General features: G+C 46.3%; 1 protein-coding gene across 1 annotated transcript in view; it reads left to right on the forward strand.

The window, feature by feature from the left end:
- Nucleotides 1–21,865, forward strand: part of aff2 (AF4/FMR2 family, member 2) — a 122,256-nt gene that overhangs the window by 13,220 nt on the left and 87,171 nt on the right. Inside the window, exon 2 of the mRNA XM_084666948.1 lies at nucleotides 18,993–19,113. Within this exon, the coding sequence (XP_084523074.1) occupies nucleotides 18,993–19,113 (121 nt within the window). The remainder of the gene's footprint in view (nucleotides 1–18,992; nucleotides 19,114–21,865) is intronic.

Raw genomic sequence — 21,865 nt, forward strand, 5'->3', positions numbered from 1 at the left:
CTAGCGTAGAGTCTGTCCACACACAGGCTCCCCATGCTTTATGAAGACTGTTAAAGGCACAGACAACAACGTTCTCACAAGTCCAAACTGGATGCAATATTTGACGTGGCTTTAGGGTTTACATTTAGTCATTTAGCAGACGCTCTTATCCAGAGCGACTTACAGTAAGTACAGGGACATTCCCCCCGAGGCAAGTAGGGTGAAGTGCCTAGCCCAAGGACACAGCGTCATTTGGCTTGGCCAGGAATCGAACTGGCAACCTTCAGATTACCAGCCCAATTCCCTAACCGCTCAGCAACCTGACACCTGTCTGTTTGAGGAGAAACCCACTTAACTGGACTTTAAGGTGGGCAGGTTCATTAGACACAGCTAACCAATGTCAGCTTAATCAGCCTCATTACTGTTTATTTGAGCTTTGATGGTATTTTTCAATTGAGCTTTAATGGTGGTATATATCCCACTGTAGCCAGAGGGGGAGTAATTAGCGCTGTCTGTTGTTAGCTTAGCTGCTATCACAAAGAGATCAGCATAGAGATGTGGCTATGCTCATTAGCTAATATCGTAGAAGCTCTTTGTTGTTGTCAGTTGGCTGTCTAGGCAATCCATCAGTCTGTACATGGACACACACACACACACACACATGCATTCACACACAACAAGCAACACATAACCATGCACCCACACATTCTCAGACAAACACACAAACATTGAACTGTATGACCTGGGCATATGCCACCCCCATCCAGGTGGTCTGACAGCTGTGGCACTGGGCTGTGTGTGATTGCACGTTTGTGCGTGCATGTGTGTGTGATCTTTCCCCCTGGTTGATCTTATTGAGCTCCAGGTAAACTTACAGCTGTTTAGCATTCAGTCTGTTGGCTTGCCAGTTATAAATAGTGTAACGGAATGTCACATCAACAAGCATGTCACAGATGTCCTGGCTGACAGGATGAACAGAACCTAACTCCAGGCTGAGATTGTGTGTCTGTGTGTCTGTGTGTCTGTGTGACTGTGTGTCTGTGTGACTGTGTGTCTGTGTGTCTGTGTGACTGTGTGTCTGTGTGTCTGTGTGACTGTGTGTGTCAGCATGTGTGTTCATGCGATAGATGTGTGCATTGCTTTCCCGTAAGAAATTGGGAACGAGTAGCGATTATATTTGTGCTTGTGAGTGCAGACAGTCATATTGTACGCACACTGTGTGTGTGTGTGTGTGTGTCTGCTTTACCACTAGCTTATGTGCAGGCTCCAGGGTGCTGGCCTTGTGCTGTTGTCTGGTTCCTGTTCAAGTTCTTAACAGACTGGGAGAGTCACCTTGATGACTCACCTTGATGACTCAGCTTGATGACTGCGTGCGGGATTTCTGTTGTGCATGGAGACGGCAATCAGCGGGAGGGTCCTCTCTGTGCCTGTCAGAGAACACACACACACACACACAGTAGGGCTGTGCGTCAGAGAGCAGGAGCATGGTGGCGTCACAGGAGAGTCTGGTTCTCAGAACCATCCTGATTGTGTGGAGAGCTGTGTTGAGACGAAGTGCCGAGTCGGGATCTGCATGATGAACTTAGATGTGTGTGTGTGCGCTTGTGCTTCTGGTGTTGGTGTTCTCATGTGCTTGTTCTCATGTGCTTGTGTGCGCGCCTGTGTGTGGAAATGTTTGTGTTTATGGGTGTGTTGTGTCTGTTTTGGTGCTTGTGTGCGTGTTGCCTGTGTGTGTGTGTGTGTGTGTGTTCGCATGTGTGTGTCTGCAGATTCTCATCCCTTCAGATGAAATCTCTATTTTTTTCCCTCTAGTTTTTTCTTTGATGTAACACAGTCTCTGGACACATCTGGAAGAAAAGCAGGTCACTCTACTTCGCCAGCGTAAATAATAGCTCTCTCTTTGATTCTATAGCCTTTATTTGTGTCTGTAATTAACATGAGATCAGAGGGAAGCATTTTGTCTCCTGTGTTGTTTGGGTAGTCTAGTGGTTTGGTTGTAAGTGATCAGTAGGCATTTCCGTATCGTGTTATTTTTGTTTGAAAGCTTGCTCCGTCGCTTTCTTTCTCTGATCAAATGAGTAAGAACAAGAGATTTCAGCGGAGAGACTTTCTCCTGTCCTTTGAGGGCTTTGTCTTGAAGTAGGATTTCCTCGTTGGAAATCATCCTGGTCTTTCCTCCCCTCAGAGCCAGTGGGGGTTTGGGAGTCTTTAATAACGGAAAATTAAAAAAGAGTGAATTTGCCCGCTTGCTTTTCCCATTCATTCGTCCATTAAAATGCTTTGACTGGAGTCAACATTCCAAAGCATGTTTTCTTTTCATCTCTTAACACTTTTCCAAAAGAAACACACACTATTTTTCCAAGGCCTTCTTTGAATTGTCTTGCTCTTGCTCATTCTAGGGCGTTGCGAACAACTCGATATTTCCTCATTGCTGACAGCCTGGCTGGTCTGTGTGGGGAAGCCTTGTTAACAGAGAACAGTATGTGAGTTTAGTATGAACAGAGAGGGGATCGAGGGAAGGAATAGTGGTTGGACTGCCAATCTATCCTGTCTTCAAGACTGTTTCACCCACAAGATAACCTTTTTTTCCAGGCAGGGCGTAAAAAGGTCTTGCTAAAGTAATACACTGAACTTACTTCACAATGGGACACACGCACGCACACCCTTGAAGCCGCAAGCTGTAGATGGAGCTTATGGGATCACCCTGGGCTTATAATGAATGCTGGGTCTTTCCTGAGCACTCAGAGTGTCACAGGACGCCATCGCTCACATTGGCTTTTCGAATTTATGATGTAAACACGGTTGTCTCATCCACACACACGCTTCCTAAATGAGGCCGGGGGATTGGGTCCTGGAAGTGTGTGTCCTTCTCTTTGTGGTCTGTGACTCATCAGCGTTTTGGTCCGGTCCTGACATGGTTAACCCTCAGTGTGCTGGGCCTGCGGTAATTGGCCCCGGCTTTTTTTGTTCTCTACAGAGAAGGAGAGCGTGTGAGGGTTCGTGTTCATGGCGAGCGTGTGAGATAAAGGGAGTGCGAATGAGAGGGAGAGTGTGTGTGTTTGTGTACAGTGTGTTGTGTTCACACACGTGTGTGTTTCCGCGTACGTGTGTGTGCGCAACATGTGTGTTTGAGCCTGTGTGTGCGTACATGTGTGTGTGTACCTGTGTGTGTGTGTGTGTGCATACATGTGTGTGTGTGTGTGTGTGCGTGCGTACATGTGTGTGTGTGCGTGTGTGTCCTTGGGGGCCCTCTCCTTCCCTCTCACATCGTGCTGTCTGGAAGCGGGAGCTGTTACCATGGTTACGCAGAGAGCAAGTTAATGCCGACAGCCCCCCCCCCCCCACACACACACACACACCCTCCCTCCCAAACACACACACATACATAAAATAAATGTGCATGATCTTTTGTAAAAATTCTGCTTCAAAATGCTAACGGAATCATCAACTTCAAAATGGCCGAGAACGCTTTCCAGTGTGCGCTGAGAAGGGAGAACAGTGAGGAGAAGCAGGACCATAGAACATGACTAGCACTGCTTTCTCAGGAATGGACACATATTGTTTCTACATTTCTCTTCTCCCTTGTGGAGACGAGGCGGTTTGGTGTTTTGCTAAACCCAAGGCTGGAAGATTGGTGTCATGTCCCTAGTTTTAAGAGGCAAAAGAAGCAGCAAATTAGAAAGAGTTGGTCCATTTTACAAGAATCCTTTTGTGTAGTTGCAAAAATGTGGAAAGAAAAACCTGATCTTACATTTATATATCTATTTTTAGGTTTGTGTTTTTTGACTTTACTAGTGACATTAAATCTGATTAAACTCAGAACCGTCCATTAAAAACCTCCTTCCTTTCCCCAGGTCCACCAGTCACTACATTTCCCATAATACATTGGCCATGACATATAAATGATTTATTGAGACAATATGTCAAAAGGTAATTGTTGCGACATTAATAAAAATGGGTGTAATAATATTTACTAATCCATTCGTTTTATTATGCTTCGTACAAAATTAGCATTCTTAATCAAGCCATTTGCTGTGGATATTAGGAACACATGCCTGGATTTAGCCTCAAACTGATTTTTTCTTGCTAATATAATGTAATTTGGTATGGCTGTATGACATGGTTAGAGAATGAGAAGGTTAGAAAAGCTGTCCATTTAGTGTGTATGCGCACATGTGTGTGTGTGTGTGTGTGTGTGGGTGATCCTTCCCTGTTGCTGAGTAATGCTTAATCTTGCAAATAGAGAGTAAGTTCATCAACACATGAATATATACACATTTGTACAAATGTATATGCATACACTCACACAAAGCTTCAAAACCACACCAAAACACAGTCTGGTTCCACAAACAGTCCAGCTGACACAAACACCCAAACACACAAACACACACACTTCTGTGCCTTATTTATCAGAGTCTTTGCAGAGAATGGGGGAGGTTCTCGCCCATAACTCCAATCTCCCTTTTGTCTTCTCCCCTCTGGTTGATAAAGTAGCTGTCTGTTGTTTTTCTTTGTTATCAGGGATCGCCGTGTGTGCGTGCACGCGTGTGGTTAAGATTCTGTTTCTGTGTGTCAACGCTGCTCCAGTCCCACCCGATTGTAATGCAGACTGCAATGACACAAGCACTTCTTAAAGCCTGCTGTCTTCTGATGACCTAACGGTCCTCAATGTGTATGTGTGTGTGTGCGTACCTGCATTTGACCTTTCTGTGTGCGCATGCGCTTAAAACAAAAGAGAAGGGACTTACAAAGGGAAAGAAGAAGTTGGGGAGAGAGGAGAGGGGATGGATCTAGCGGATGGTTGTTTTGAAAGAAGAACTTCTATATCATAGCAGTGTTTATTCCCTGTGGAGGATAACCAGTTTGAAACGCCGGTATTCCCCTTCTCAAAAGCCCACCCATATAACAACACATGCTAACCTATTGCTAACACCCACTGTTTACAAGCTTATGGACAAACAAACCAGATTGTTTGATTATAGAATTAGTCTTTTCTTCTTACCACAGTGTCATTAACTTGTTCGTGTGATTTTAATTACTGAGCATGGATGACAATGAATACTTGTTGTGATGCTAAACTACTATTCAGAAGATTACAGTTTTATAATGTGAGCACTTTTACATCCATTTTTGTAGTGACATTTTTGAAGACTCCAAAGAGATGCACTCTCTCTGTCTTTATAGAGCCAAATGGATGATCAAGAAATAACTCTGTTTCTATTGCATTTTGATGACTTTTTATCACAGACTGTTAGTGTGCAAGACAAACTACCTCTCCTGGGCAATCACAAGTCCATTACATTCCAGTCCGTTCTATTGCATTACTCAACTATTTGTTGTCTTATTATTTTAGAGCCATGTTCTACTCTACCCTACTATACTCTATTCTATTCTACTCTCTTCTATTCTATTGTATTCTATTCCAAAATACTCGATTCTATTCTACGCTACTCTATTCTACTGTATTCTATTCTACTCTATTATATTCTACTCTATTATATTCTACTGTATTTTAATCAACTCTATTCTATTCTACTGTACTTTATTCTATTCTATTCTATTCTACTCTATTATATTCTACTCGACTCTATTATATTCTTCTGTATTCTATTCTACTGTATTCTTCCAGGACAGGAAGCAGTCCTTCCGTTTGCAGGAAGAGCATCAGTGTTGAGGTGACTGATAGACAGACTGATAGACAGTGTTACACTGGAATGATCTGAGTGATATTGTGTTTACACGGCTGTGTGGTTGGCATGGGTTACATTCAGCACTCTGGGGTCGCTTCCCTCTGCCAACACCAGAGAAGAGTCCAAAGTATCCCGGTATGAGCAAGGGTTTGTTAGCTTGGCCATAGCGATGGCTTCCATTGCACACGCATGCACACACGCACGCACACACACACACACACACACACACACACACACCCTCTCTGCTCCATGTGTGGACTATTAAACTATTCTCACACACACTCATGTTTGCTGACCCACAGCCCTCTACCCATGCTATCGTGCCAGTTGAGGATTCTGGGTATAGGCCGCCACACAGGGTATATGAGGGGAGGGGGGGTTAGAGAGAGAGAGGGAGAGGAGAGAGATGATCAAGAGAGACAGAGAGTGCTAAATATGAGAGCAAGGAAGCTGGGTGAATCCTCAAAACTGAGGTATAGCCACTGTGCAAGTGTATAAAGGAGAGAGAAAGAGAGAGTGAAAGAGAGTGAGAGGGCAAAGAAAGTGGGAGTGAAGGAAAACAAAAGAAACCGGAGAGGGAGCGCTGGCAGCCAACGAGGCGTGCTGCTAATAATGCAATAAAACAATCCAGTTGAGCAGTGTGTTTGAGAGTAATGGCGGATAGCTGTTTTTATTTGCAGAGGCTGAGGGTTAATGAATTGGACAACAGTCAAAAACAGCAGTTGGAGGCAGTGGGGAAAAAATCGGAGTTGTTATTTACACTGCTTGTGTTTTTTTTCTTTCAAACACAGTCTCCCCCCCCCCCCCCCCATACCCTTAACTGGTAACTAATTATCTGTAGAGATAGTCAAATGTATCTACCTTCAGAAAATTGTATTATAACGCAATAGCAGGCCGTTATTTCCACATTTAACTATCATAATTTCAGACAGAGAGTGGAAGGTTGAAGTTGTAATCAACTGGGGGTGATGAAGCCACACACCTTGGCCATATCCTCACCCTGATCCAGGGACAAATCAGGAAATGGACACACATGATTTTTACTTCTACATTGGTCAAGTCTTTGCCAGAGGAGGGAAAAGATTTCTGTCAGCTCTGGAAATGGAGCTGCACAATGGAAAGCCCTTCCTAAGGAACTCCTGATTAATGAGGACTGCTACATTCTAGTTGGACTTGTTTGTAGTAAAACATGTCACAATAGTCTCTTGTGTAAAGATTTCTGTCAGACACTTTCTCTGGCAGGCAGTGGGCTTTGAGGAGATTTCTTCATCTGTCTCAGTGGTTTTGTGCTGTAACTCCAGGGTTTTCAGTCTTAGTCATCCATTCCTAGATCTTAATTATGAGCTAATTCTTTCTTATTTAGAGATCATCGAATGATTATGGTAAGAAACCTAATTGTTCACTAATCTTGGAATCCTAGAAAGATCCTGTTCATCTTTTCATACCTTATACAGTTGTTAAATCTTCCTTTTGATTAAGGGCATATATGTGTATATAATAAATACATAAATATGTAATATCATAATCATTATCATAACTGCCATTTAATCTGATGTAATTATTATTATTATAAAGAAATAGTTCTATAAACTATCGCCAATCAAAAATACACTTGACTTCAAAACCCATTCATGTTATAAACATTGTGTATATAAAATATCTGTCAGTATTAATCAGATCCATAGTGTTAGGCCAGGATCAAGCTCTGTTGACTGCCGATGGGATGCCAAACCCCAGTCAAAAAGCTGATGAATGTGTAGTTTAAGGAATGTCTTCCCAGATATAATGGACCTTTGTATCACCAGCCCACATGGTATCAATTGGAGCGAGCATTTTTTAAAGGCCTTCTGCTGAGCCAGTCGAACAGAGGGAAGGAGGGATGGATGGAAGGAAGGAGGGATGCAGGGATAAGGAGAAGCTTGGCCGAGGCAGGTGGGAAAGGATTGCTGTCAGGGAGATAGAGAGGGAGAAACGGAGGCAGAGGGAGTGAAAGAGAGAGAGAACCATGAGCTGTCAAGATGGGATCCCACAACAACAAACCCGACCAAGCGAGGACTAACCAACGACAGTCAAACAAGTGTGTGTGTATCTGTGTGTGTGTGTGTGTGTGTGTGTGTGGGGGGGGGGGGTCACAACCTCAACACCCTTACTGTTCGTACTTTCTCCTCAGTTCGCCGATTCAAACTGAACCCTTTTTCTTCTTCTTTTGATACGCTCAGCGGCGATGGCACTCTGTTGACCTGCGCGGCGAGGCGGGTATAGAGAGTAGCGACTGCCTGAGTCTGCTCTTGGCAGCTTGGACTGTATCACAGGAGAGGCCAGAGAGAGAGCTTAACTGCCAATGTGTACCTCTGGCAGTCTTTGCAGCAATGCGTAGTGCAGCCTATAAAAGTCTTAATGCAAGCTGACAGCCTCTGGGTCCTCCGCTTCACCGACAGGCCTATCCAGTTGAAACAGGCTTCGGTCTTTTCCAAACGTACGCATTTTGAAGTTTTTAATTGCCTCTTGTTTTGTGATTTTATTGCCGTGGTAAAAGTGGAACAGTAAGCGCGTGCGTACATGCGTGCTTGAGTGTTTCGCTGCTAAAGGACGTGTATGTTTGCGTCTACAACTGCATAGTCTTGTATGTGTGTGTGGGTGTGTGTGTAGAAACGGGCATGTGTGTGTGTTTTTCACCAGATAGGGAAAGATCCATGATTCATCTCTCCCAGAGCAACTCCATTTCACACAGGAGAAATGGGGGGGAAACCTCGGTATGAAAATATAGCCCTTCTATAAACAAACGTTCTGACGGAGACTTGCTCAGAGCCCCAGCTAGCTAGCTGGTCTCCACCAGTCTCCAGGGCTCCCTGGAGGTGGCTAGTGTGTTGGACCTGGAGCTGGTTCAGCAGGGCCGTCAGCCTGAAAAAATGCCCGGTATTCGAGGCTCCTCCGTGGAGGTCTGTCCAGTGTCTGTCTCTCGCTCTTCACTTCTCCCTCTCTTCCTTCTCCCCTCTCCCTCTCACTCTTTCCTTTCTCCTCTCTTCTTCCCTCTGCCTCTCTCTTCCCCTCCTCTCTCTCTTTTTTTAACATCCCTCCCTCCCTCCAACCCTCCTTCCCTCCAACCCTCTCTCTCTCACCTACTCTCCGAGGGTCTGTTATAACAACCCCTGGCTGGATTAATGACTGTGACATTGAGCTAACTCCCATCACATTCATTAGAGAGGCTTGTTAGGGGCTAAGGAGAGGAGTCTGGAGGGGGCGAGCAGACGGAGTAGAGAGGAGACTGGGGCTGAGACAAGGGCCACTGGGAGAGGCTGGGGGAGGCTGGGGGAGGGCTGGGGGGGGCAGGCGCTGAGACTGAGACAAGGGCCACTGGGGGAGGCTGGGAAGGTGCTCTAGGGAGATGGTATGGATTAGAACAATGATATGAAAACCATTGGGAATCATCATGATTGCATATGTGTGTGCGTGTGTGTGTGCATCGTGGTCCCATCCCATCCCAGACACACTTGCCAGCAACAGAGGGATTTAGGTCACCTCTCCACTGGCTGTTAGCTCTGCCGATAACGTGTCTGGAACTTGTTTGCATATTAGGATGAGACAGTACTTATTCGTTGGAAGACAGACACACACACACACACATCGGCACAAACGCACATGCTCTTTCTATATCTCTCTCTCCCCCTCTTTATCTCTCTCTCTCACACATACTACACACACATTAACACATACACACAAACAAACACACACACGCCTCCATCAAGGCCTTCCTCTCACCCTGAGAGGGTATTAGCCTGCCAACCTACAGGTGTGCGAGTGTGTGTGTATGCCTGTGTGTGTGTATGCCTGTGTGTGTGTGTGCCTGTGTGTGTGTGTGCCTGTGTGTGTGTGTGTGCTCATTTTTGTCGGTGGACACAGATCAACACAAACCCTCTCCCGCTCAAACACCACTTCATAATTATTCCTGTGGAGAGTTGTTAGCAGTTTAACTGGAGAGAGGAGAGCAGGTGTCCTCTTTACGTGCTTGTCTATCGTTTGGCGGGCAAAGTTATGGGAAGTGACTCTGCACGCGCGTGTTTGTGTGTACGTGAGCGAGAGAGAGCGTTGGGAGGGAGATAGATATGAAAGACAGCGGGTGCTCTGAATATGGGGCGGGGGTGGGGGGAGGGCAGCGAGGGCTAAGGAGGCTAGGATCCTCCCAAGCCCTCTCTGTCCTAGTGGGCCGCTCTCCCCATGCGATCTCCACCTCCCCTCCAGTCCTCCACCTTGTCCTGTCACCCCGCCCATCCCTCCCCAGTGAACACCCCCCCATCCCCCTCAGAAGTCCAACTTCTTCTAGTCCGCTCTAGTGCCCTCCCCAGCATATCACCTGGCAGCCCTCGGTCTTCCTTGCCCATAATGGCTCTTCCCAGGGACGCCCCTATCCCCTATCCCCCCCCCCCCTCCCCCACACAAGCCCTCACCTAGGTCTCCAATCCTCTCCAGCATACTCCCTAACTTTCCCCCCAGTCCCCCAGCCCTCCTCGTCCTCACCCTCTCTTAAGCCTCCTGATTACTCTGCTCCTCCATAATGCAGGAACATTCAGCCATGGACAGCCAGAAGCCCATGATATATTATACACAGGGACAGAGAGGAGGGTGTAATGTGTGTGACTGGGTGTGTGTGAGAAGGAGAGGAAGGGAGGTGAGGATGATATGAGGGCTGACGGGGCCCTGATTGATGAGAGTGCATCAACATCTCCTTGGCTGTAAGGTCACACACACACCCAAGGGTCAACAAAGTACTGGAACTAGAAACATTGCATGTCTCCTGGCTCTTGCATATGTCTGAAGCAGGCGTTTGACACAAACACAAACCTTTTTCCGTTTACAGCACATTGTTTGAATCACCACCACCCTAAGCCTCCTCTTAGTGTTCTTGATCTGCTTTGTAGATAAAGAAATATTCCCCCCCCCACACACACACGCACATAGCCTCTCTGTCAAACACAAACACACACTCCAGTTACCAACCCCTTTTGAGTTGCTTTGCTGGTGTTCTCTGAATGGGGTCTTTGTGGGCTCACAAACATGACCAAGTCTGCGTTCCGCTCTCTCCCACTTCCACTCGCTCACAGAAGGGTGATTTGAACAGGACCGTCCATATCAAATAAGCTGGAACTAGTCTGGCTTTGCATGACTCTTCCTACGTCAACATCTGTGTTCTGATGGCAACCTGACCAACAGTCGAGGCCAGGCCAAGTCCATGCCTCAGGGTGTACTACATGTCATTCATAGATATTCCAGTTCTTGGCTATTACATTATTCTCAGAGAAAAACGTCAGCTGTTATCAAATAATTGAATGAGATATATTTTGAATCAATTACAGTTTTCTGTAATTGCCACGTAGTAAAACACAACAAAAATGTGCTGGTGAAAGGAAATTATAACGACATTAACGCTTATGCAGCAAAAAAAAGAATCCAACATTGTTCGTTAATTGGACTGTGTGTTCTATGGTGCGTGTGTGAGAGAGAGAGAGAGAGAGAGAGAGAGGGAGAGAGAGAGAGAGAGAGAGAGACAGAGAGAGAGAGAGAGACAGAGAGAGAGAGAGAGACAGAGAGAGACAGAGAGAGAGAGAGAGAGAGAGAGAGAGAGAGAGAGAGAGAGAGAGAGAGAGAGAGAGAGCACAGGGTACCATAAAACCATAGGGTATATAGCGGTTCAATTATCTCTTGTCTGTGTGTGACCGAGGATCAAAGACAGCTACCTCCCTCTAGCCCTACTGGTGTGTGTATGTGTGTGTTCCAACACTGGTTTAGCAGTGTGTGTGTGTGTGTGTCATACTCCTTTCCCCTCCATCTATTTCTCATCTTCTTCCAACTTATGTCAAGATATTTTCCCCATTTCTAAATTCAACTGGACCATATCTGTGTGTGCATGGGTCTGTGGTGTGTGTGTGTGTCTATGTGTGTTTGTGGTGTGTGTGTGTCTGTGTGTGTCGGTGTGTGTTTGTAAAGTGTGCGTAGGGGTTGAGGATTGTGGTTGATGAAGTCACCAGGAGTGTCTAGACAGGAGTGGATATTCTTAGTTGTCTGTTTATTTGCGTAAGAGGATCGAGTGCTCTGCGTGTGTGTACAACTACATGTGCAATGTGCATACAGCATTAGTGTATGTGTGTATGTGTACTGCAATAAAAACAAAACAGCATACTGGGAGACTTGAACACTTCCTCCTACAAAGAGACACTCGAGAGCAAACTACTGTATCAGTGTGTGTGTGTGTGTGTGTGGATTTGCTGCCAATGAAAACACACTCTGAGAGACACACACACTCTCAAGGTAGTTCCAACTGTCTGCATTGTGTGGACTAGCAGCAGTTGCCTACATCAATCGCAACTAAACACAGCAGCCATATGATCAGGCTGTTAAGATGACTTTAATGAGTGACCCTCCTCAAACGGTGTCGCTGTAGAGATTACATTTGGTAACATCTACCAAGCTGTCAAATGACATTCATACCAGTCGCTCTCACACATAGGAAACAAACCCTTATGATATGGACTAATGGGCACATTGGACCTAAAGAAGTGTGCACACTCCTCAGGTGCACTCACTCTCTCTCTCTCTCTCTGACGGTGGATGGTAAGTCAGCTTTGGTGTTTCTGCTACCAATCAAATACAAGTAGACACACGGCCAATCTGTGTTTTAGGCAGTTTATGGACACAACATTGGATGTATGAACATAGGCAGGAAGAAAATAGAGTAGCAGTAGAAAGAAATTCCAAATGAGGTTTTATTTGAAATTCACATTTAGGAAATACAAATTCAAAAAACGTGACAATGCGTGTCCTGGGAAAAAATATTCGTTTTCCGGGACAGTCGCTCAATAAAGAGAACAATCCAGGAACAGATGGCATCCCTACTAACCTTTATTGTTTTTTCACCAGGGACTTCATGATTAGACTGGTGAAATTACAGTTACATTTACAGATTTGTTCTGGTCTTAGAGAAGAAGCTCATAAATGCTTGTGTATTTAAATCCAAAATGTTATAATACTTATTTTGAATAAGATACATTTTCCATCCTGGGTAGGAAAGGTCTTGTGTGATGGAGGAAGGCATACACTATAAAAATGCACTTGTAGGCCTTCTTTATTGAATGGTTTGAGGAATGGTTTTGTTGGAACATGCATTGTGCAGTGGAGTGAAGGTGCAGTTGGATGTTTTTTTTTTTTTTTTTTTGCAATAGTAGGCTAAACCTCTAACCCTAACCACTCAAGTGGAATGACTAAGTGTAATGGTCACCAAATTGGGTGGGCAAACTGCTCCCTTGAAAAAATATATATAAAATATAGGCTTGCATGTCATGATCATGACCATGATTTCAACTTCATTAACCAGTATGTGAGACATTTATATAAAAGGCAAATAACGTTTCCACTGAACGGACATCTTAACGTTAAGTAATCACGGCAAGACCAAAACATCTAGTTGGAAGCTCTCTTTTTTCTTTCTGTAGTCGTCAGACCGCGAGTGTGTGGGTTCTGGACAGGGAGATGATGATGCGCTAGGGCACGGTTTGGTCTGTTTGGCTAAATTGGGTCAAACTCGGATATCGGGGCCTTTCGCTCTTCTTCAAATATGCATAATGTGACATTTCAGATGTAGAGCAGCCCCAGACAGCCAGTCTAATTGGCCCTGGCATTTAATCACGCGCTCACGTATCGTCAGCGAACAGAGAAGGAGAGACAGAGGGAGAGAGACAGAGAAAGAGAGAAAAATTGATATAGCTAGAAGGAGCTAATAATGGATAATAAAATCCACTCTCATAATAAGAACAATGAAGAAAAGAAAGAACGATGGACAGAAAAAGAAAAGTGAAGCTTTAGATATGGAGTAGCAGGTTTGGACTGTTTGATCCTGGCAGTGTTGGCTGTGGCCTCTTTGTGCTATCAAGGAAAGAAAGAGATTGAGAGAGAGAGAGAGAGAGAGAGAGAGAGAGAGAGAGAGAGAGAGAGAGAGAGAGAGAGAGAGAGAGAGAGAGAGAGAGAGAGAGAGAGAGAGAGAGAGAGAGAGAGAGAGAGAGAGAGAGAGAGAGAGAGAGAGAGAGAGAGAGAGAGAGAGAGAAAAGAGAGAGAGAAACGGGGTTCCAGCTGACACAACAGCCTCCTTGTAGTCCTGAACCCCCCCATCCACCCTTCCAGAAGGAGGAGGTGTCAGTGAAGAGGGTGATAACCTGGCACTGCACACACACACACAAGCTCTTCATCCTCTTTCCCTTTCCCTTTCACTCTTTTGATATCTCTTTGTCTGAAAGGACTCGAACAGAGCAGAACAGAGTTCTTTTTTTTTCTTTTTTTTAAGAAGCACACTTTTCCCAAAAGAATGAACAATTTTGTTCTCCTCTCTTCGATTCTTTCTTCATTCTATTGGATCCCATTCTATCGAATCACCGTAGCACATGGGTGCATGTGTGTGTACGTGGGCATGAGTGTGTGTGTCTGCCGTGGAACTGCGAGTCCAGATGCCTGCACATGGCGCCCAAACGGAGGAGAACGGTGATCTGGCACAGGGGCCGAGTGGCACAGCTGGTTCTGTGTGTGTGTTGACGCTGGCAACGAGATAGCCTGGCACGGGTTGGCCTGGCATGGGTTGGCCTGGTACAGCTAGCATGGTGCCACCGGCTTGGCACGCAGCTGCTCGCTGCACTGACACGATTTAGTCCTGCGTCACACATTGCTGTGACTGACTCAGAGCTGTGAATACTCTCTTCTTGTCAATACATTTGTTTCATCGCCACTAACTGACCCTCACAGCAGTTTTTTGTCTTTATTGAACTGTCACATACTTGTCAAAACGTTGCTTTGTCTGATTTTATTTTCATCTTTAACCAAATTCACCATAACATTTTTGTGAAAGTATCTGTTTCATAACCAGGAACCCACACACAAAATTAACATGTATTTTATCGATTCATCTTAAACATACAGTACATTTGGAATCTGTCTGCCGTGATAAGATGGAGAAGCGCAAATAGTCGATGTGTTTATGAATGAGACAGAGAGATGTGAGAGCTAGACTTCTCTTCATATAGTCCTGTCTCTTGCCATCATATTTTACTTGAGATTCCTAACCTGTGGGCCGCAGCCAACGAGTTAGGATCATGCAGGTGGGCCGCCTAACCAACGAAAAATTAAATATGAAAAATAAATATAATTTGTTTTATATATATATATATATACTGTTGGTAAATTATTACAATAATTCATACTCATTTTTAAATGATATTTTGCCTTTAATTCATCCTGACCGAAATGCCAATAGTTCACCGGAAGATTTAGACCTGGCCAATTTTTTCACGGAAATAATTATCACTGTCGTGTGCATAGCCAATATAGCAGTTTGCTATTTAATGTTATGTTATATGAAACTATAGGAATGGTTGTAGTTAAGCAGGTTACCTCTCTCTACAATGAGTACTTACTGTGGCACTAATGGACACTTTGTCTTCTTTGATCGTTCAAATAACTGTTGCCGTGAAAGAGAACTGTATGGCTCCCATGGAGTTGTTAAACATGTGTGATAAGCGCCAATGAAGTAAATGGATGTGTTGTCGGGGGGGCAGCAAAAATATTGGAGCTATGCAAGTGGGCCGCAAAGTGGAAAAGGTTGAGAATGGTAAACACATCCAACAGGGCAATTACTGTGTGTGGTGCGTCTGCTGGGGAGGGGAGAGAACGATATCATTCTTGTCTCACGTGGAAGAGAGAAGCATGTCACAGGCCTAAACATGTTTGAAGTATGTTGTTGTGTCTATAGACAGGCGCACACTAGAACCGAGGTACAGTGCCAGCTTTGACAACCGACTGTGTTGTGTAATGGTGGATGTATTTGATTGGCGATGGACATACTAGGTATCTTCATCTGTTTTTGTTGCATGCTGTCTGGAATGGCAGGGTTTTTGATTTTCAGAAATGCTGTTTGTTTTTTAGTAGTATCATTTTTTTTCAGACGTCTTGAATTGTCATTGAGCGGTAATCATATCAGAAAATTAGGCGTGTAGGATTGTGGATTTCCCCTGTGCCAGGGCTGGCACTTCAAACAAAGCTTTGTGTGTGCCGCCTGTCAGCTCTCCTCCCTCCCATCCCCCTCTTTCTTCTCATCCTCATCCCCCACCACCCCTCTCTCCCATCCACCCAACCACCCTCCCATCCTCCCTCCTCTCCTCTTCCTACCCTCCCTCCCTCCCTCCCTCCCTCCCTCCCTCCCTCCCTCCCTCCCTCCCTCCCTCCCTCCCTCCCTCCCTCCCTCCCTCCCTCCCTCCCTCCCTCCCTCCCTCCCTCCCTCCCTCCCTCCCTCCCTCCCTCCCTCCCTCCCTCCCTCCTCCTCTATCCACCTCCTCCCCCTCGCTCTCCTCCCGCACTGCCCCCCCCACCTCCCCCTCCCTCTTCCTTATCCACCACTCTCCAGTCTCCGGGGTGAGTCTCGATAGCCTCAAGTGGCGCCCTTTTATTGTCCTTCCTCCCCTCATCTCCTCCTATTCAGAACCTCAGGCTGCCGAAGAAGGCAGCATTTGGAATGATGCCCGACGGGAAATTTCACGCAGCCGTTGCATTTTTGTTTTCCCGATTCAAAGAAAGAAACAAAAAAAAGCACTCGGGCGACCGTACATTCTGCCAGACCTTTGTCACATCGTGCAGTAAAGCGTACAGAGCCACGTGCCGTCAGCAAACCTTTTGTCGAAGGTGCAGTGGAAATGAGACAAAGAGAAGAGGAGACGTCAACAGCCTATCGAGATGCTGCCTTTGTCTCTCCCCCAGATCTGGTGACCTCAGGAGGCTTCCTCCACTTAACATCCCGCCCAGTCCCTCCTTCCTCATCATCGCCCTCTCTCCATGGGAGACCAGATCTCCACCTTCCCTGGCCCAGCGCTAATAGTGCAGATAAGCTGGTCCGTCTAATTACAAACCAGTGGAATGATTTGTAACAAGAGGCTAAGCGGTTTGCTGTAGTTTTAATTAGTTGGCGCTTGAAATAAATAATTGCCGCTTTAATCTGAAAATCGGTGAGTGGTGTTCTTTTTTGGAGGCTGCACAAGAAGGACAGAATCATGTGACTGGGTGTCACTTGGAGCGGAAGGGTATTTGGGGTGCATGAGTGTGTGTGTGTGTGTGTGTGTGAGAGAGGGAAAAAGAGCAAGGGAAGGAGGGTACGTGTGTGTGTCTGTCTGTTTGTTTCTCTGGGGGTGCTTGTGTGTGTATGCAGGCCTATACATGTGTGTGTGCGCGTGGACGGATGTGTGTCTTGAACAGTGCACCGGGCTGAGGGATGGAGGCGGAATGCGTGGAGGGAGAGTGTGGTGTGTAGGAGGGGCGGTGGGTTGCAGGGAGAAAACCTGGGTGTATTTGGTTATCTTCCAAGTGCAGCGTAGCTCAGCCCAGATTAAATTCACAGGCTTTACCCTGGATATCAGTATATGAGCTTTTCTGTGTTGTGTTGGGAGGGAGGGAAGGGGCGGGGGTGGGACCCAAAATGCCTGGGGAGGACAAGTGGGGAAAAAATAATAATAAAGAGAGAGAGAGAGGAGAAGAGAAAATACTGCCAATGTCACATTTTTAGCCTGAACATCATCATCAACATTCCCCATCATCACCATCATCATCCTCATCATCGCTGTAAACCCCCTCTTGCTTTCTCTGCTGTTATGACCATGGGCTGAATAAGCAGCAAAAGTAATTTCAGGAAAAAATCTCATCCTATATCCCATAGGAGTGAAAAATAACTATCCAGATGGACTGCCGTGTGCAGCGTAATATATGTTACTATTGGAGCCACTGCTTGTGGGGAATTTATTAAGTACACACACACACACACACACACGTGTGCGCCCATACTCGCACACAAAACACACAGACATTTGCACCCCCACACATAAAGCACATACACACATGCGCCTCTCTAGTCTGATAGCTCTGTGTTAATTACCTGCTCTGACCCCACACTACAGCTCCATCTCCTACAGAGCTGCGGAGCCAGGGGCTGCTGTGACACACGCGCTCGCTCCTCTGACTCACGCGCACGCAAACACACACACACACACACTCGCACACACAAACACACACTCACAGGCGCCACAGTGACAGCTGTAAATGTGATCTATCGGAGTGTCGGGGCTCAGTGGCAGGTGTGTTGGCGGTGGCAGTGTAAAGATAACTGACATCTGGCTGTCATTACCGACAGCCCCTCTCCCGTCAATCTCTCTTCTCCTCCTTTTCTCCACTCCCCCCACTCCCTTTCTGCTGTTCTTCTTACCATTAGGAGAGCCCAGGTCTTGTCTCCCTCTCTCCCCCAGGTCTCCCTATCCAGATGTATTTGCTGACGGATTAAATGTTTTGGACAAGGAGTGCCAGGCATGGAAGGAGGGGAAGGGGGGGGGAGGGGCGAAAGAGAGGGCAGGCTGGAGACAAACTGATTCTTTCTTCTCTTCGTCCCCTCCCCATCTATTGCTGACACTGCTCCCTCTCCTCGCACGGGCTCCGGGCGATCCTGGACGGATCCGACCAGGATGTGAATCTACTTCTACGTTTTTGTCCTGGTTTTCCTTGTTTGGTTGTGTTGTGTGTTTGGTGTGGATTTTGTTTGTGTACTATTGCAAATAAGGTTTGACGGGGAACATATCATACATTTATCACATCTTCATCAAGCTGAAGTAGACCTGTCTATGACTGAAGTGTAAACGATAGAAGTGTCTATTTGAATCGGCAAAAATACTGCTTATGGGATAAACATTCCTTGGCTGGCTGTGTTAGACCAGCAATCAGCCTGGTGTGTCATATATTCATACATAGGTGACAGTTTCTTTTTCTCTCAAAGTGTCTGTGTGTGTGTGTTGCATGTGAAGGCATCATCTGCTTAGTGTCAGCTTTGGCCCATTAGACAGATTTGTGCTTTGCTCCTCATTCTTTCAGGGAGAGAAAGCTTTGACTGTCTCTTGGGTGCCAGCTGGAATCATTCTGTCACTCTGTCAACCTCTGGATGTTTCTCCCTCTCTGACTCTCTGTCTCCGTCTCTGTCCCCTCTCCTAGTTCTGCCTTAGAAGTTCACTTGAAAGTGACTGTATTCTTGCATAAACAGTACTAACTTTATCCTCTATGTTTAAAAATGTAAACACACATTCGCGTGGACAAAGCAGTGATTGCGTCGACATGACAACACAGGGACCCTGGAAACCCCTTCTTCCTCTGTCCTCTGCCTATATCCTGTCTGCCATCGGAATCCTGTCATGTTTTTCAAAACGCGGTAACTTGACATGTTCCCTCTCTTCTTTCCCATGTTCCTGTGGACGTGGGCGTCTGCAGTCACTTTGAGCCGGACCGCAGCGCTCTGAAGAAGAGAGAGTGGGAGAGGAGGACCCAGGAAGTGCAGCAGGACGAAGACCTCTTCTCCACTGGCTTCAACCTGTTTGGAGAGCCCTACAAGGTGTGCTATGACATGTGTGTGTGTGTGTGTTTTGTGTGAGAGGGAGTGCTGTTTGTGTGTGTGTGCGGTTGTGTGTGAAAGAGAGGGAGGTGTGTGTGTGTTGAGGCTGGGAGGGCGCTCTGGTGAGGCTGGGGGTGGAGAGGGACTGAGGGGAGAGGGGGGGACGTGTGTGGTTTTTAAAACATTTGAGGGGAGGGTAGATGTAATCATATGTGATGAAGCTGTTACACAAAGTCACCCCCTTCTGCCAAACGAATCTGTTGATGTGTGAGGTATCACACACACACACACACACACACATGCACGCGCGCACACAGATGGCTTACCGGTACTGTGTGTATAGAAACAGTATTCCATATAAAGGCTACCAGCAGATTGGTCTATGCTCAGTCCATATGGACTGTTACAGCTTGTCAAATCCACTGAAGATATCTGACTACACATCATATGCGTTGTCTTAAATACCAGATTGTGTTCATTCAACCCTTTTTTTTATCTGGAGTGATATCATGTTGATAAACTTTTTTTTTTTAAATGATGTATTGTTACTCCAAGACAGTACCATGATGTTATAAAGCGTGTAATTGGAGTTTGATGAAGATGGATTGGTGAATGGTAGCCTAGTGCGAGAGTGTGTGTGAGCTCGTTCGTGTATCCTATATCATTTGCTGAGATCCTGCCCTGGGCTCTAGGGTGAGTATATACAGATATGCACGTGACTGACAAAAAGCTGTGTGGACGATATTCTCTCCCCCCTCTCCCTCTCTCTCTCTCTCTCTCTCTCTCTCTCTCTCTCTCTCTCCCCCTTTCTCTCTCTCTTTCTCTCTCTCTTCCTCCCCTCTCTCTCTCTCTCTGTCTCTCTCTCTCTTCCTCCCCCCCCCTCTCTCTCTCTCTGTGTGAGTCACAGACGTGCTATTGAGTCTTGGTCCCCGTCATCTCCTACACAACAGAGTACCAAGTGACACGTGATGTATTTGATACTGGCTGTGGTCTGGTGACACATGGTTCCAGAGGAGGGGGTGAGAAGTGCGTGCACGTGTACGTGTGCGTACACGTGCACACATGTGTGCGTGCACGTGTACGCATGTGGGTTTGTTTTCTTTATGCAGGGCGTTTCAGGAAAACAACATCTGAGTAGCGTGTAGAAAAGACTACAAATTACTAGAATGTTCTGTGAGAGTTGATCACAATCACCATCAGTTCCCTTAATTGAGATACAAATGCTACATCATGGACATATTGTGTGTAAAATTACATACATTACCCCAATCTGTCCACCACATGTTTTCAAGTGTGTGTGTGTCCCCGCATGTGTGTGTGATGAATTTGTCTTGTTCTGCTGTGTTCCTGGTTTATTTTCTCTGTCCTCAACCTTGATTGGTCATTTAGAAGAGATTAAAATGGACACGGCTAATTCCTCATCACATGTGATTGGTTAAAGCCATTATTGTGGTGGAAAGCTCCACTCAACAGCCTTGATATCCTTGTGAATAGCTTTCAAACAGGCCGTAAATGGTGTGTGTGCGCGTGTGTGTGTGTGCTTGCGTGCGTTTTAAGGAGAGAAGGTTGGGAACCTGTCCATCTCTTCTCTCTGAAGCAGTAGGAAGGGCTAGTGACAGTGCTCTTTGAAGGCTAATTAGCCCTGTCACACACAAGTCACTCCACTAAGATGCCAGTTTGGGGGGAAAAAACACATGCACTTTTCCTTTAGACTGCATCTCTTCCTCTTCTCCTCTCTCCTCTCCTCTAATCTTCTCTCCTCCTCTCTCCTCCTCTCCTCCTCTCTCCTCCTCTCCTCTCCTCTCCTCTCCTCTCCTCTCCTCTCCTCTCCTCTCCTCTCCTCTCCTCTCTCCTCTCTCCTCTCCTCTCATCTTCTCTCCTCCTCTGTCCTCCTCTCCTCTCTCCTCCTCTCCTCTCATCCTGTCTCCTCTCCTTCTCTTCTCTTCTCCTTTCTCCTCTCCTCCTTTCCTTGCCTCCTCTCTCCTCTCCTCTACGTCCCCTTCCCTCCCTTCTATGTTTCTCCTTTGCAATGTTTAACTAGTGTTTGTAGTTTCCTCCACATCTCAAGTCTCCATTAGTTAATCCCCCAGTCTAATCCTGTCTAATGGAGCTATGCTGTTAACAGCTATTTGGGAGCGATTGACTTTAGCTCTCCTCCCCGCCGCTTCATTCAGGCATCTAGAGAGACACCCCAGCTCTGCAAGGCCTCCCTGGACCCCTAGCCCTCAGCTCAAACACAGAGTACACACCTACGCTCTCTGAAACAAATATATGCACCCTGACTTGGCACACACCCACAGCACTGCTACACACAGGGCTGCTACACACAGCACTGCTACACACAGGGCTGCTACACACAGCACTGCTACACACAGGGCTGCTACACACAGCACTGCTACACAAAGCACTGCTACACACAGGGCTGCTACACACAGCACTGCTACACACAGGGCTGCTACACACAGCACTGCTACACAAAGCACTGCTACACACAGGGCTGCTACACACAGCACTGCTACACACAGCACTGCTACACACAGCGCTGCTACACACAGGGCTGCTACACACAGCACTGCTACAAACAGCACTGCTACACACAGCACTGCTACACACAGCACTGCTACACACAGCACTGCTACACACAGGGCTGCTACACACAGCACTGCTACACACAGCACTGCTACACACAGCACTGCTACACACAGGGCTGCTACACACAGCACTGCTACACACAGCACTGCTACACACAGGG

Source organism: Hypomesus nipponensis, chromosome 1 (genome assembly GCF_054491055.1).
Source record: "Hypomesus nipponensis isolate SF chromosome 1, ASM5449105v1, whole genome shotgun sequence".
Lineage (NCBI taxonomy): Eukaryota > Metazoa > Chordata > Actinopteri > Osmeriformes > Osmeridae > Hypomesus > Hypomesus nipponensis.